The following is a 16,349-nucleotide window of genomic DNA, read 5'->3' on the forward strand; positions in this document are numbered from 1 at the left end:
TTAAAACTTTCCTTTGGTTGGGGCAGCCCCGGTGTCTCAGAGGTTTAGCGCCACCTGCAGCCTGGGGTGTGATCCTGGAGACCGGGGATCGAGTCCCACGTTAGGCTTCCTCCATGGAGCCTGCTTCTCCCTCTGCCTGTGTCTCTGCCTCTCTCTGAATAAATACATTTTAAAAGTCTTAAAAAATATATATAAAAAAAACCTTTCCTTTGATTAACAGATAGAAATGTGCCTCAAAATAATTACAAAGAAAAAAACAAAAAACAAAAAACACAACACTTTAAAAACCACAACCAAAATAAAATTATTCGGCCAATCATTATGTCATTTTGGTCTAAGCCAAATAATACAGAAGTGTCTCTTCATATTGATTTCAATGACAGTTTTATTTATCTCAGTTTTTCCTTCTGAGACTTACAAATTTTTTCATGGGGGTAACTGAGCAATTATGCAGAGAGTGAAGCACTATCAAATCTTTTAATCTCTAGATTGCTTCTGCCTATAAAAGTGACAGGCTATCCTAGCCTTGTCAATGAAAAAATAACCCTGTGCGTTTCTAATCTCTTGCTCTCTATTCCTTATAAAATTTAAGACTATCTTCTAAAAAACATTTTCTTAGTAAAAAATTGAAGAATATTTAGTAGTCAAAGGGAATAAATAATCAAGATAGACAGTTCCCCTAAATATTAGTGTGACTTAGGCTTGTTAGATTATATCATAATCCAATTGGTAGTTTTGAGCTATTTTTTCTTCCTTAGATGCCCATTCTGGTCATCAAGAGTTTTTTAAATGTTAAGCTCACTAAGAATGAAAAACAAAACAAAACAAAACAAAACAAAAAACTGATGAAGGTCATTCCAAAAAGTAAAGGCTTTATGCTTTGTCTTAAGAGAAAAGGCTGTATTTTAAGAATTGTGATGCTCTGCTAATGATGCTAAATAGCACATATCAAATTGAAGCTCGAAGCTTAAAAAACTAACATCTATTTAGAATAAGGCCAAAAAAGTGACTCCTAATGGAGCTTAACCCTGTGACCTTGAATGAATTTAGCCATTTAAAGGAAGACTAAGGAAACAGATCTTTCCCAAATTATCATTCTTTCTGAGAAGGACCAGAGTAGCAAAAGCCTTAGGAACAGAGTAGTCTTCAAGAAACTAATTAGAGATGGAGAAGCAATCTGAGCATGCACTTTGCTGTTTAAATAATGACAATTAAAAACTTCTGAGAGCTACCAAGTCATTACAGCCATGATCCCCAAAGTTTGTGCAATCAGCTAATCAGAGGGTCCCTGCTCATTTCCTGTTAAACAATCAAAGCAGGAAATATGGAGACCACTCTGAAGAACCACTAAATCAATTAACTGTTCACTTTTTACCCAAGCTTCCTCGTAGATGCTGACTTCTGCCACCTTTGTCAAGGAAAAAATATTTTTTTCTAACTTGACACTCATTTCTAAAATCTGGGACTGTTTCACTGCAAGAAACAGTGATAAAAAAATAAAAAAAATAAAAAGTAATGCTTTCCTAACTCCATTTTAAGCAATTACAAAGTAATTGCACATTAGTAATGAACATCTTCCCAGGGAAAGAAAAGGAAAAACAAAAAAGAAGGACTAACAATCACTAACTAAATGGGCAGCTATGTTGTTCCTGTGTTCCATAATGCATCTTTTCATGAACAATAAAAGGAAAGAAGCTGCATTAGTCATCTGTGCATCCACAGTAGCATGCTTTCTGTTCTGCTTTGTTAATTATGGGATCAGCTTTCAATAAATCTCAAGCAACAAGCTGCATGTGCTCTGCAGGGCAAAGGAAAGACCCCTCTTACTCTACACAAAGCTCAGCAAGAATGATACTCTCTGGTTGGATCTTTAAAAATGAGACCTCTCATGGGACAAAAGAAAAAGCTTCTGAATAGGGGAACGAAGAGAGAATTTATAAAAGGCAAAGTTTAGCAAGAGTTAAATGCATCGTAAATGATGTGCATAAAAATCGTTAGGGCGCAATGTCAACTGTTTTCAGGGGAGTCGACGGTGATCTTTCCACTCCTTCTTAGAAAAATTCAAACTTGAAGCACAGTGAGAAACCTACCATCAAATTTCTCTGGGACAACACAGGTGTCATCATAAAACTGCCTGGGGCCCTTCTCAAACATACAGCCTGTGGGAGGAAAAGAGGATACATTTATTCATGATAGAAATGAAGCTCACAAGCAATTTAAAATATAGCCATTTGCACAAAACTTGGGGTAGAAAAGGACTCTGCCAGTTTTCAGCTCTGTGACCTTAGACACACTGTTAAGCCTCACTGTCTCTGTTCCCTCACCTATAGAATGGGAATAATGATAAATCACCTATCTCAAAGGGTTGTTGTGAGGAATAACTGGTTTAATATATGCAAGTTTAGAATAGTACCCAGCACACAGTGATACACGACAGATATTTATATTATTACCAACCCAAGCACAGAGCAGTTAACACTGGCAAACCTAGAAATTATACAGTATCATCTCCTTTTTCATTTCCTTCCAAGTTTTGTTATTTATGAGATAGTAGGAAAATCAAGATGAGTTACTTGTATTTACCTTGCACAATTACTTCCTGATAAACTGAAACACATTCTGTTTACCCCTTACTTCCCTGGAAAAATTTTTAGCCAGGTTAACCTCCTCATGTTTTCATCTTCAACAGACAAGATAGTTTTGATTTTCTTTTTCTTTAGCTTTTTTTCCCCTGTAATAAAACTAAGTCCATGGAAAAAATGCAAAATAAATCAACAGCTTTTAGCAATCATTTTCTCCCCCATGTATTCATGACTGTGACCCTCACTGAATCATTGTCGTCCTTAATCACCAGTAAGAAACTTCATATACGTTAGTCACAGTTTTCTTTCTCAGATGTACTGGTCTCTACAGCGAGTGCATAATATTAACAACAGTAGTGACAATAATCGCACTGCATTTTTGCTAAATTTCTGGTCCCAAATATTTTGGACTTACCAGCTTATTATATACTCTTCTTTATTTTTTTTTAATTTTTTTTAATTTTATTTATTTATGATAGGCACACAGTGAGAGAGAGAGAGAGGCAGAGACATAGGCAGAGGGAGAAGCAGGCTCCATGCACCGGGAGCCCGACGTGGGATTCAATCCCGAGTCTCCAGGATCGCGCCCTGGGCCAAAGGCAGGCGCCAAACCGCTGTGCCACCCAGGGATTCCTATACTCTTCTTTAAAGACAAGCATTTACTTCTATCGATACCACTTATACAAAATAACCAGTATTAGACCTAATCTAAAAAGATGCATCTGTGTCATCTTCCTGAGGACACAGAACGTTTATGTCATGAACTATGCACGCATTTCCAGAAACTCCTTAACAGGGAATGTATCTAAAGAAGATTATTCATTACTTTGTAGGTTATCAAAGTCCATTAGATCAAAGCTTTCCCACATGATTACCATGAGCACATCCACAAAAACTCCTTCTATAGGTCTCTGATGTGAAATTCCATTCTAGCAATTACTTATATAAAAATGAAAAATCCAGAATATTTAAAAGCAAATATATTTAAAACTACTCTCTTTTATTTCAAAACACAGACTTGGGTCTATAAAGCAAAACTGAAATTCCTCGAAGATATATTTCAGTAGAGAGTAGTAAGGTAGGCTAATCTATAAAGCACATGTTCTATTTTAAAAGGATGTGGTTGTTGGCAAAAAAAAAAAAAAGAAAAAGAAAAAAAGAAAAAAAACACAGAAATCCACTTTCCAGCTGTTTATACACACATGACTCATGTTAACCAAATTCAAGATAACATGAACTGAAACATCTTCCTTTTACTTTAAAAAGATAAAGTTTTTTTAATAGTGGTTTAGGGAACATAAAATATGATGATTAATCAAATGACTGCATCTTTGGTACATCTGATTATTTTGACCATATTTACAAGGAATTTCAGTAATAAAAACTTAACTTCTGTTCTGCTGGGATGAGCCAGGAAGCCTTCTTGCCTCATATAAATGGAGTGGCAGCTAGGCACTTCTGAAAGAAGAAACATCAGTTAAAGAGCAGTTTGGAGCTGAAAATGTTATCAATAGACAGAGCGCAGTGGGAAAATAAAAGAAACTGACATGAGTCTCCATGAAGGGAACTTGTCAACACTCAGTTAACATTTCAGGCAGGACCCACACAAGAAATGGAAAGCTGAGGGGCCCCTGTGTGGCTCAGTCTGTTAAGCATCCAACTTGATTTCAGCTAAGGTCATGATCTCGGGGTTGTGGGATCGAGCCCCATATGGGACTCCATGCTCAGCAGGGAGTCTGCCTGAGATTCTCTCTCCCTCTCCCTCTGCCCCTCCCCCACTCACATACTTGCACACATGCTCTCTCTCTCTCTCTCAAATAAATATGTAAATCTTTTCTAAAAATTGGAAAAATGAGAAGCATATCATGGCAAACACTGATTCTCTCCAACAGGCATGTAAATTCAAAGTTTTACCCACATTTACTGAAGGGTGGATCTCCTGTAACCCCATGTGAGTATGAGAGTACCCTTAAAACAAATGGTGTCATGAGTTTAGATACGTTTGGGGACATTTATGTGATAAATTTGTATGTCCCATGGTATTCAAAGCAAAGATCAACGAAGACTCATTCATGGTTTATTTCATGAACATTGGTAGAAATTATTTTTTTTTAAATTAATTTTTATTGGTGTTCAATTTACCAACATACAGAAAAACACCCAGTGCTCATCCCGTCAAGTGTCCGCCTCAGTGCCCGTCACCCATTCCCCTCCAACACCCGCCCTCCTCCCCTTCCACCACCCCTAGTTCGTTTCCCAGAGTTAGGAGTCTTTATGTTCACTGGTAGAAATTATTATGAAAAGATGAAATTGCCCCATCTCTTGAAATTACTCTAGCCTTTAAAGGTGACTGCTCTTTTTCACCCCCAGATAAAAGTATGACTGCTGTTTTATTTTGTTAGGCACACAGATCACATTCATAACGAATGAGGCTATAAAACAGAAACCCAACAATTTCATAGCAAACACCATTATTACAGCAGGAATGAGGCCTTGCCTACCTGACCAAGTTAACTCATCACTGAGAAAATAAACTTGGTTAATGGTTAAACTAGAGTCATAGTGACGGCTGTGTATTTAACATGTTTAGTAGCTTACAGAGGGAAAAGGAAAGAAATATGGATGAGGAGGCAAAAGATTAAAATTCAAGTCCTTAATTTACTACTAATAAAGCTACATGACTTTAGATAGGTCATTCTGTATCTAAGATTACATAAAATAAAGGGTGGGATCAGGGTTATCTAAAATCTATTACAGGCTCCAGTTCTTTGATTCTGAAAATAAAATGTCATTCACAGTAACAGAGGTTGATTTCTGGTAAAGCCAATGCAATTCAGCTTTAGGCAGGACCCTCCACTTACAGGAATCCCTTCTGATGCCCTACACCATTTTGTTTATGCTATTTCTTTTTCTTTCAGAAGGTTCCCCAATTTTTATGTTTTAGTTCCCACAAACCTGTATATTACATATATAACAGATCCTATAGGAATTTATAAATATATATGACTAAATTAATTCTATCCTCTTTATGTATACTCAAGATTTTGAAACTTTTAACACATACAAAACTGGTAAGATACATATGACAAATGTCCTATTTAATATAAAAGTATGTCCTCCATTCTGCCATTTGTAGTAAGCACATAATTTCTGAACAAGTAATAAAGAATATTTAAATGACTTGGGGTCTAAAGCCCCTTATCTCTTCTTAACTATCCGAACATAGATTTTCATGTTATAACAGATAATTAGTATTATTTCTTTGACCTAGAGGTCATTCTTTCTTGGTATGGAGTGTTTCATTTTTAAAGTCTACCTGATTTTTTCAAAATTTGCCTGGTGACTAATATCAATCAAAATATGAGATAATGTTTTCACAGAAAAAAAGTTTACGTGGTTTGAGTCAAAAATATCTTTTTTTTTAATTTTTATTTTTATTTATGATAGTCACACAGAGATTGAGAGAGAGAGAGGCAGAGACATAGGCAGAGGGAGAAACAGGCTCCATGCACTGGGAGCCCGATGTGGGACTCGATCCCGGGTCTCCAGGATCACGCCCTGGGCCAAAAGCAGGCGCTAAACCACTGCGTCACCCAGGGATCCCCCTGAGTCAAAAATATCTTAATTGTAATTCCTAATAGAAATAACTTAAAAATATGTAGAAATCAATAGCTTATGAGTTGAAAACAATATCAAACTCATTATCAAACATTTTAGAACACCGTATCTTTTTTATATAACATATTATCTAGTATGTAATTCTGACCCCACAAAAGACAGAGTTAATCTTGTTTCCTGATATCAGGAAACTTAAAATGGGGTTGCAGAGTAGTTGAACTTCTGTTACCAAATTTAGTAATCCACTTTATCCATACTTTTTAACCAGTGGTACTTCAAATTAATTTTTAATGTTACGTTGATTTATTGCTAGGCAAGGACCCTCAAAGCAGCTGGGCCTAGAAGGGACAGTGTTAATGACTCTGCCATCAGCTCAGCAGCTGTTTAGAGGTAAGAATTTTGTTGTACCAATGTTGACACCCTGCCACAAAATACTTTTACTGACTGCAGCCCAGCTGGAGTATGGCTGTAAAAACAGCTGGCTGGCTCTGGAGGCAGCTAGAGGAAAACATATAGATTAAACTCTATTATATATAAGTGTGACTAAATGTAGTCTTTCCTCCCCAGAGAGGGAGAGAAAGAGGAGGAGAGGAAATGCAAGCTTTTGTAAGAAACCCACTATTCAAAGTCAAAGAATATCTTATAAAAGTACTCTAACATAATACAAAATAAGCATAATCTTGGACATTTGGTGTCAAAGATAGAATTTGATGATCATTTCACTAATCCTCATGTATCTATTGACCTTGCTGATTTGTTATTTATTTTACTAATTCTGTAATATTTTTCATAAATTCCATTATCGATATGACATTTAAAGAATACGAATTTAAAATTCATAATAAATTAATGATTTACAATAAGGCTAAAGCCAGAACCTCCATTATGGTTCCAGAGGCCAAACTTTGATCTAAGTTCTAAGAAAAGCCATGAAGGAAGGGCAACTTGAGAAAAAGATTATATACATATATATATATATATATATGTATGTATATAATTTTGTTTTTGCCATCCTTAATACTACTTATTGCACTCCAGAGTAAATAAGATTAACATCTAGCTCTTGAAATTGAAACACGTGGCTAGCATTGTTTAAATCCAGTCTAACCTCAAAATTGGTATCCTTTATACAGTCCAGAGAAGCCTGAAAAAATATGGCTAAGAGGAGTTTATTCCCCTAAAGTAACTAAAGTCATGTTATCCTAAAGTGGTATCAGTTAATTTATGACTATCAGAGTGGGTCAGACTCTAATCAAATTGTAGAAACATTTCCAAAGTGATTATTCAATCAAATGACTAACATGGTTAATTAGGAGCCATAAACATTGCTCTGAAGTTCATCAAAGTAATGACTTGCCCAGAAAAATTACTGCTAATTAAATTGCCTGCTGCTTTCATTTCTACCTTATCTAATAAAAAATCCAACCAATGAAGTTTGGCATTACATTTTAACTTTTGCTAAATGCTCAACTAAGATCCAAACTAGCTAAGTGGTGACTTCAAAGGCAAATGTTTTGTAGCAGGGAATGGAGGCACTGCATACATATGCATTTGTGTTTTTTTCATGGAATAAGCTCACAAATTCAGCAACGTTAATAAACTGCAGTTTAACTTATGCATAAATGTTACTATGACAGCATATTTATACTGTTCTATTATGTCCGCAGCTTATAATTTTAGGATTGTGAGCACAGCACTGTGATTACAAATGTGCACCTTGTCTTCTAACACACCTGGTTTTGAACCACAGTTCAGGTATTTCCTGGGAGTACGACGTTTTGTTAGTTATTTAACATCTCCAACTCTCAACTTCTCTATCTATAAAATGGGAATAATAAGGATTTCCTTTGAGGGTTGTGGAGAGGGACCATAAGGGCAACATTTAACTCAATGCAAACAGTGAAGATTCAAGATATGGTGCTTCTCATTAATAACAGAAACTATTTTTAAGTGACCCTCACGGGACACCTGGGTGGCTCAGCGGTTGAGCCTCTGCCTTCAGGCTCAGGGTGTGATCCCAGGATCTGGGATCGAGTCCCACATCGGGCTCCCTGCGAGGAGCCTGCTTCTCTCTCTGCCTATGTCTCTACCTCTCTCTGTGTCTGTCATGAATAAATAAATAAATCTTAAAAAAAAAAAGGGGCCCTCACAAGTGAGTGAACCACAGGACTTAAAAATAATTACATATTTAAACTATTTTTATATTGTAATTTGCTGTTCTTAAAACAATTATCTACTGAGAACGCTGATTTGTTGCTTATTAGTGTACTTAGTGATATTCTTCACAAGTCTATTAATCTATGATATTTAAAATATATTGTTTTAAAATTCATTATAAATTTATGATTTACCAGGTTTAAGTGAGAATCGCTATTACATTTTCAAACTATTTGGAGGTATCTCTTTTGAATTTCTATTTACAATGTCATACCTTGATATTTACTGCTAAATGACTTTTGTTTACAAAGTTTTAAATTCAGGGGTGCCTGGATGGCTCAGTTGGATAAGCATCTGACTTTGGTTCAGGTCATGATCTCAGGGTCATGGAACGGAGCCTGGGATGGAGCCCCCTGCAGCCCCCATTGCACCGTGAGCTCAGTGGGGAATCTGCTCACCCCTCTCCCTTTACCCCTCCCTCCCACTCGCGTTCTATCTCTCTCAAATAAAAAAATAAATATAAAAAGTTTAAAAGTCAATCTATAAATTGCATTATGAAAATTTAAGACAAATGATTTTGTATCTTTTTGAAACTTAGGTAGGGATCAAAAAAGTACTACAATGTGACACTTAGCATGGGCCTAGTCAGCTTGCAGAAACTAAACTGCCTATAATTTGTCACACATGAATTCAGGGGATGCTTAGCCAATTCAATATGCTACAAAAATTCAAAGCAGTAAAGCACTGTTCTCACTGTAATGCACCCGTGAATGTAGGGGCAGTTAAGAAGAAGAGTAAACGAACACCCCAAACTATCTGATTTGATTAGTTTGCACCTTTAGAAGCAGGGTTAAAATTGCCTTTCAATTTGCAGGTATGAAACTAAAAAGTTGACTTTTCTGTCTCAAATTTTAAAGCCATAATGGGAAATACAGGGCTGACTTGGGGAACTTCACCAAAGGTTTGACCACAAAGCGGAGTTTTGAATTTGCACACCTTATATAGCCATACACTGCTCTGATTTGCAGGTTCACATACTGCCCAGAGGTACAGAAGGAATGATCACCTTCAGGGCATGGTTTACCTAAACCTTCTAGGAGCTGTATTAGGCCAGATCAGAGACAAAATATTTGCCACGACCATCTGAACCATCCCTATAGTTGGCTGGAATTATTATCAAGTAGTGTGCAAACCTAGAAATATTTGATATTGTAAACTTTGAACAAGGAGGAAAAATGCCTCTCACTGGATGCTTTTGGTTAAATTACTGTAGCAATAATCAGTGTGATAATATAATAATGCATTCAAGTCTCTGAGAGTAAATGAGAAATCCCTATAAAACAGGAATAAGTTCAATGTTGTATTTTAATGTGATTTTACTTTCATATGAATACACAATGGAAAAAGATCGATCTTCTGTACTCCTGAGGAGGTGATATGACAAAATCAAGTCTACCTAAACTTTTGTGTAATACACTAATAATGGTAGAAAACTTGGCACATTAAATGTCCAGGAGAAAATATGTTTGTGGACATACATCTGAAATTATGAGATATTTAGTGAAAAATATGTGTGGATATGTATTAATTCAGTGCATACAGAAGAGTTCAAACAAGTTTTTCAAAAACATATATCTATTATCGTAAGAAATACTGAGTTGTACCATGAACTAATGACACTATTTGCATTCAAGAAAGATGAACATTGTGACATATCTTGCCAAAGTTTTAGCCATCTTAAATTTCATGTTTTACAGTTTTGTTTGTTTCTTCCCATTTCCTGGCACAGAGTTTAAAATCCAAAGCTTAATTAATCAATTAATTAATTAAAATAAAATCCAAAGCTTTTCTAGAGTGCATAAATAACATAAGTTTTATGAAGATGTATTTAAATGCAAATACATTCACATATATGGTAGTGTAGCATCCTTTTACTATGCATTTCCACTTGCCCCATGAATAGATTTCACGTAGTTAATTGAGAAAATTATATTTCGTAGAGTTTTCTGAAAAGGATACTAAGGGGAAGGAATTATTCTTACAACCATATGATCTGTCCATGATAGAACAAATCTAAAAGCAATAAACTCTAAAAGTAAGGCCCAGGCTGAATATGGCTGAATTTGCTTGAGGCAATTTGAAGGCAAGTGGGATGACACAAAGATGAAGTTTTGTAAGACTTGTTTGCCTTCAGTCACAAAAGCTCTACATGGATGTAATAACATCTTAGTCACTGGACCTTATTTAAAAAGGCAAAAAAGTTGGAGTTGGCTAAAATCTTAAGAAGAGAATGATGAATTTACTATGACCTCATTCACACTTAGATGGAATCTTTTTCATTAGGATTTTTAGTCAACTGTGAATATAAATAATGTAAAATCTGCAGAGATATTCTCTTCCACCGCAGCTCAGTGATCTATAGTTGATACAATATGAGGACAGAAAGATTACCATGTTAGTCTTTATATGCCTAGTGTACTGTTTGCAAAAAAAAAAAAAAGTAATGCTGTTATCTGCATTCAAGTACACATAAAGGCTACTTAACATGAACGAAACAGTATAGAAAAGTGTAGCTAGGAGACCACAAACTTCTCTTGTAAGCATGTGGGTTTTGAGGGGGGACCGTATCCTCCACAAGTAATGGTCAGATTCAGGTTTCGTTCATATGATCTAGTAAGCTGACAATTTTACAAGTTTTAGAAGCCTGTGAAGGTTTTATTAAGTTAGAGTTAAAAGTAAAATTGAAGTGATAGGCAATATAAGAACAATTGTAACTGTTTATTAGGTATTATTGTACTCTGACAGTTCACCGAAGTTTATAAGAAAATATTGCGATTAGCTGTTAAAACAGGGCTACAAAAGAATTCTGAAGAAGGGAAGGTTGTAATGTTGAGTTTCAATACTGAATTGTTCCCCTTTGGAATCTATGTGATGTGAAGCAAACGCATCACAAATTGCTTTGTCCTCTCCCTTTCATCTCTCCTTGGATCACTGTAATATTTAGATATCTATTTTACTTGTTCTGAGCATGAATAATACTAGTGTGGAGTTCTGTGTGATGGCTTCACTCTGTTGCAGACACTGTAATAGTACAGTATCCTGTTGATCTTGCACAATAAGATTGTCTTCCCAGAAGAATCTCTCTCTCACTTTGTCTTATCCACTAGCCCCCAAGAGGGTATTGGTAAATGTTAGAAATAATAATGGCATCTTATTCAAGGACTGGCAGTCTTTCAGGAAATCTCTAGAAGTAGTCAAGATAAAATTACATCTACAGAAATCCCATACTATTACCTGGATCCCTGCTACTATACATTTTAGTAACTTTACAAACATAACCATATCCAGTCCTTACAAAAACAGAAAGGCATAGGAATCATCTGCCTCTTTTTTTATAAATGAGGAAATGGAGGACAAAAGGTGCAACAAAACACGCTTAGTATGACAAAGAGAGTAAACAGTCATCAGGCCCAGAATTCAGTATAATATTTCCAGTGTCATACAAAGTGGGTGGTTTTGTTTTTTTAATGCTAAGAATAACAAAAACATGTGGATGAAGCAGTACATGGTGGAGGCTCACATTGAAATGAAGGGTCACCAGAATGAAGTACTCAAATCTACTTCTCCAAATTCAAGAAAATGGTAAATAAATCACAATAGCACATGCTTGCCATTCTCTCGGTTTTGTTTTGGTTGATTTTCACATCTATCTTTGAATACCACTCTTTGTAAAATTTTCCAGACTTTATTCAAAACAATTAACTAAAAATCCTAACACACGATAAAAACAATTATCATCTATTTAATGTGTCAAAAATTTCTTGAGAATGTTTCACTTAAATGATCTATGTGTTGGATAAAAATATTGTATGGAAATAAAGTCTTCCTTTTCCTCTAAACTATTAAATAGTTAACTCACTTAAGTATACAAATCCTTTAAATGAAAAAAAAATCTGTAATGTTTTATACCTAAAATGCATATTCAAATAATTTTAAAAAATAAATAACACCTATCTTACCTCTCTCGTTCTCATTCATATGAACACATACATGCATGCATGCTCACACACACACACACTCACACGCACAGATCCAAATATGCATCCATAAACTGTTTCATTTAATTTCAAATCTTAGTTATACATATAAAAACAGTGGTCTGTTCATTCCATCTACTAGCAATAAGCAGTTCTAGGCCTAACCATCCTAATGGTCTTCTTTAAAAAGAAACTAAAAATCCTACACCACAGAAGTACTCTCCCCTCCCCCTTTAAATTTCCTTGTTGACGCTAGTATAACTCACAAGCAGATTATCTCTCCCTTCCCCCTTTCCTGCCTATAAAATCCAAGTTAGACAAACACTGTGTGGCTGAAATGACATATTTGAATGGAATTCAGACCCACCAGTTCCTGTTTATGTTTCTGATTTGAGAATGTTGTCTTCTCATTCACTATACATTAGGAACACTGCAAGGCCATAAATAGTGTTGGGTTACATGCAGGCAGGACCAATGAGCATTAATCATTACTTCCAGTCAACTGGCAAAAGCAGCAGCTGACGGAACACTACACCCTTCAGCTCCGTGTAAATGGACATTCCAGAGAGTAAGAGAGTGTGTGTGTGTGTGTGTTTCCTTTCAGTCTCCATTTTATGAATGAAACTCCAGGCTCTATAGAGTCCATTCATGTAAGACAAATGCTTACAGGGCTCTGCCCCCAGGGATCAATCAGTCATGGGTAAAACTGATATGATTGGTTTAAGACAGGCTTCAGCCTTCCATTACTGACTTAAAATGCAGTCCCTGTCCATTTGACCTGTGTTAATGCATAAAGAGTAAATCCAGACCATAGTCTCAATTCTCAAATCAAATCACTAGCCAGTGCCACTTACTGTAACTGTAGATTTAGAGCATATTTAAGTATTTCTTAGAAAAAGCGAGAGTAGACCTGAGTACTGTTTTGGTAGATTTGCTATTTTAACTCGGATAACTGAGGAAAACCCATATGTGGCATGCTGGACAATAAAAAGCAAAGTCAAGTTGTGAGGCCAATCCCTGACCTTTGTAATAACAAAATCAATTAGGAAGGCATCACTGTCACTTTTCACAATTGAAGCACCTAAAAATCTGAGATTAAATGATCTGCTCATCCACAAATCACTGCCTGAGTAAAAGAAAATTATCTTTGGATGTTAGAGAAACAGAATGTTAACATTTTCTGAAGGATCAATAGCTCATTCCTTTAAATTCCCAAGTGATTCTCCAGTTGAATTTCTTGAAGCAATAGTTTTAAAGTTAGGATGGGGAGGAAAAAAAAAAAAAAAAAAGAGCTGCCATGTTTCAGGAGAAAATGTAGCCATAAGCAAATGATGCTTGCTAATGGAATAGGGCCAAGCGTTGGCCTCTGGGAGTGTTGAGTATCAGGTACAAAAAGCCAAAGTTCATGAAACCGTAACCATCACTGCACGGGAAATTACTAAAGATGGTAATGCTTAAAAATATCTAGAGTTTTTAGAAGGAAAAAAGCTATTCATGAGCAATTATGGGAATGATTTGTGATGAGTTAGTCATATACCAAACACTGTTATACACAAAATAGGTTTTATCAGCCATCTGTAACTTGGACATTGACTCAAGAGGGTAGAGACCACTTCTCTCTTCCACTGACTTGAAGCCATCTCGGAAAACAGTTGTAGTCAACAATCTCTGTATATATCTTTAAACAATTTCTCACAAAATCTTTACCATGCCTATTAAAGAAGGAATGAGGAGAAATGAAAAAGATGCCTCGTCTTTGGCTTTAAAACTGTGAAGGACTGTCTACTGTGGCCTAATGACTATTTAATACATATCTTTCAATTTCTAATATCTGATTAATAAAAGAGCAGAGAATATGTAAAGTTACCAAGATATTTTGGAATTCAAAATTGAAACACCTGGCAACATCAGGCAGGGAGATAATAAAGAATTCTATCATCTCCCAGCCGAGAAAACAGGGAGCAGAGGCAAGACCACTGAAGAGTGAACATATACTGAATTATTAATTTCTAAATAACACTCTTTATTCAAGGCTTTAAATTTTTTTCTTCTATTTAATGTAGTCAAAAGACATGTAAATAAATGATGAAATTAAGCTGAATATTTTCAAAGGTAATATTTCATATTTAGAAATTTTAAAAGTATAATTATTGGCCATAGAACCTTCCATTTTGGAGATGAGGAAGCCTGCTGGTTTATGGCAAGCCCGGATGTTTAAAATAAGTATCAGGAGCCCTTACTCCCTCTGTTCCATCTGACTTTAATTAGCATTTTTCAACAGTTTCCTTTTGTAATCACTGCATTCCTTGTGTTTCCGGAACAATATGTTTGGTTGTTTACTTATGTGTAACTCAATTGTTCAGAAAAAAATGTATAAAATTTATTAGAAAATAATGCATGAGGTCAGTATCTCTAAAATGTATGTCTCCACTTGTAAATAAATAATAAAACATCATTTTAAAAAATAATAAGCACTGATGACAACACTTCGGAGATCCTACTCTCATAGTAGTAGTAGTAGTAGTAGTAGTAACAATCATTCTAGTAATAATTTAGAGATAAACTACTAGGGAACTGTGGTCTTCTGAGTTTTGTTCTTTTGTTTTCACTTTTTTGAAATTTTGTATAAGTTGAATCAATTGACTGAGGCCCTAAAGAATTTTCTCTGAACTCATAAAGCAATATTTACTTATATTTCCATGTGGTTGCAGAAAATAATCATGTTCACCTTCCTCAGTTATCCACTTATTTCAACCTGTATCTTTTTTAAAAAAAAGATTTTATTCATTTATTCATGAGAGACAGAGAGAGAGGCCTCTGCCTCTCAAGGAGCCGGATGCAGGACTCCATCCTGGAACCCAGGAATCACGCTCTGAGCTGAAGGCAGACGCTCAAGCACTGAGCCACTCAGGTGGGTCTCAACCTGTAACTTTCACTTTAAAACCTTATAAACTAAAAAAAATAAAAAATAAAAAAAAAATAAAACCTTATAAACTTTGCAAAGGGAATCCCAAACAAGCCTCTCTAGAAGCAGCATAAGGAATTACTTGACTACTCTTCCTATGATTGACTAAGATGAGTCACCAACTGGAGGGCGATCACCTCCACCAGCCACCAACACAGAATAACAATGACAATCGAAAAATCTTCCTCCATTGCCATTTGAGAAACCTGAGAGTATTTATATTTAATTATCTTGTCTAAAGTGCCAGCTTGGGCCCATGAGTCCCAGATATATCTGTCAGCTCTGACAGTTGAAAGTTGAACGTATTCTTAGTTTTCACATACTTAACATGAAGTAAATATGTTTTCAGTACTTATTTCATCATTTCTATGCCTATATAATGTTTCTACATGCCAAAGACAGAAAATCTTTCTCTAAATTTAAAGGTTTGTCTATTGGCCTTTGTCTAAGTCCTAAGGTGACAAAGAAGGATATAGGGAAACTTGGGAAGGCTGCTTGGGTAGAGAATGGGTTTAAAAACAGAGGATGGAAAAGTCCTACCTTATTTTTCCAAATGTAAGCTTTCCTTATAGCTGTTTTATACAATGTGGTCCCTTATAAGCTTTCTGGTGAAATGTGGATTCAGCTGATCAAAGTTTGAAAAGCCTGGTCTAGTTAAATTTTAAGCCTTTGAGAGCAATCAAAAAAGTTTTTTTTTAAAAGATTTTATTTTTAAGTAATCTCTGTACCCAAAATGGGGCTGGAACCTGCAACCTCGTGATCAAGAGTCCCATGCTCTATTGACTGAGCCAGCCAGGATAGCCCTGAGCTATGAAAAATTTCAACAAAGTGGGCAGCCCTGGTGGCTTAGCGGTTTCGCACCGCCTTTGGCCCGGTGATCCTGGAGACCCAGGATCGAGTCCCACATTGGGCTCCCTGCATGGAACCTGCATCTCCCTCTGCCTGTGTCTCTGCCTCTCTCTCTCTCTCTCTCCTTCTGTGTCTCTCATG

General features: G+C 35.9%; 1 protein-coding gene across 13 annotated transcripts in view; it reads right to left on the reverse strand.

Annotated features, from left to right (window-relative positions):
• The window catches only part of ETV1 (ETS variant transcription factor 1), a 98,358-nt gene that overhangs the window by 18,660 nt on the left and 63,349 nt on the right, over positions 1–16,349 (reverse strand). For 10 of the 13 annotated variants that reach the window (XM_041727994.1, XM_041727992.1, XM_041727989.1 and 7 more), the window contains 2 exons: positions 3,972–4,040; positions 2,091–2,159 (listed from right to left, as the gene is read on the reverse strand). In XM_041727994.1, the coding sequence (XP_041583928.1) occupies positions 2,091–2,159; positions 3,972–4,040 (138 nt within the window). Of the gene's footprint in view, positions 1–2,090; positions 2,160–3,971; positions 4,041–15,899; positions 15,950–16,349 lie in introns of those variants that run through there. The other 3 variants (XM_041727996.1, XM_041727995.1, XM_041727998.1) reach the window with 2 other exon arrangements.

This window comes from Vulpes lagopus, chromosome 13 (genome assembly GCF_018345385.1).
Source record: "Vulpes lagopus strain Blue_001 chromosome 13, ASM1834538v1, whole genome shotgun sequence".
NCBI classification, from domain to species: Eukaryota; Metazoa; Chordata; class Mammalia; order Carnivora; family Canidae; genus Vulpes; species Vulpes lagopus.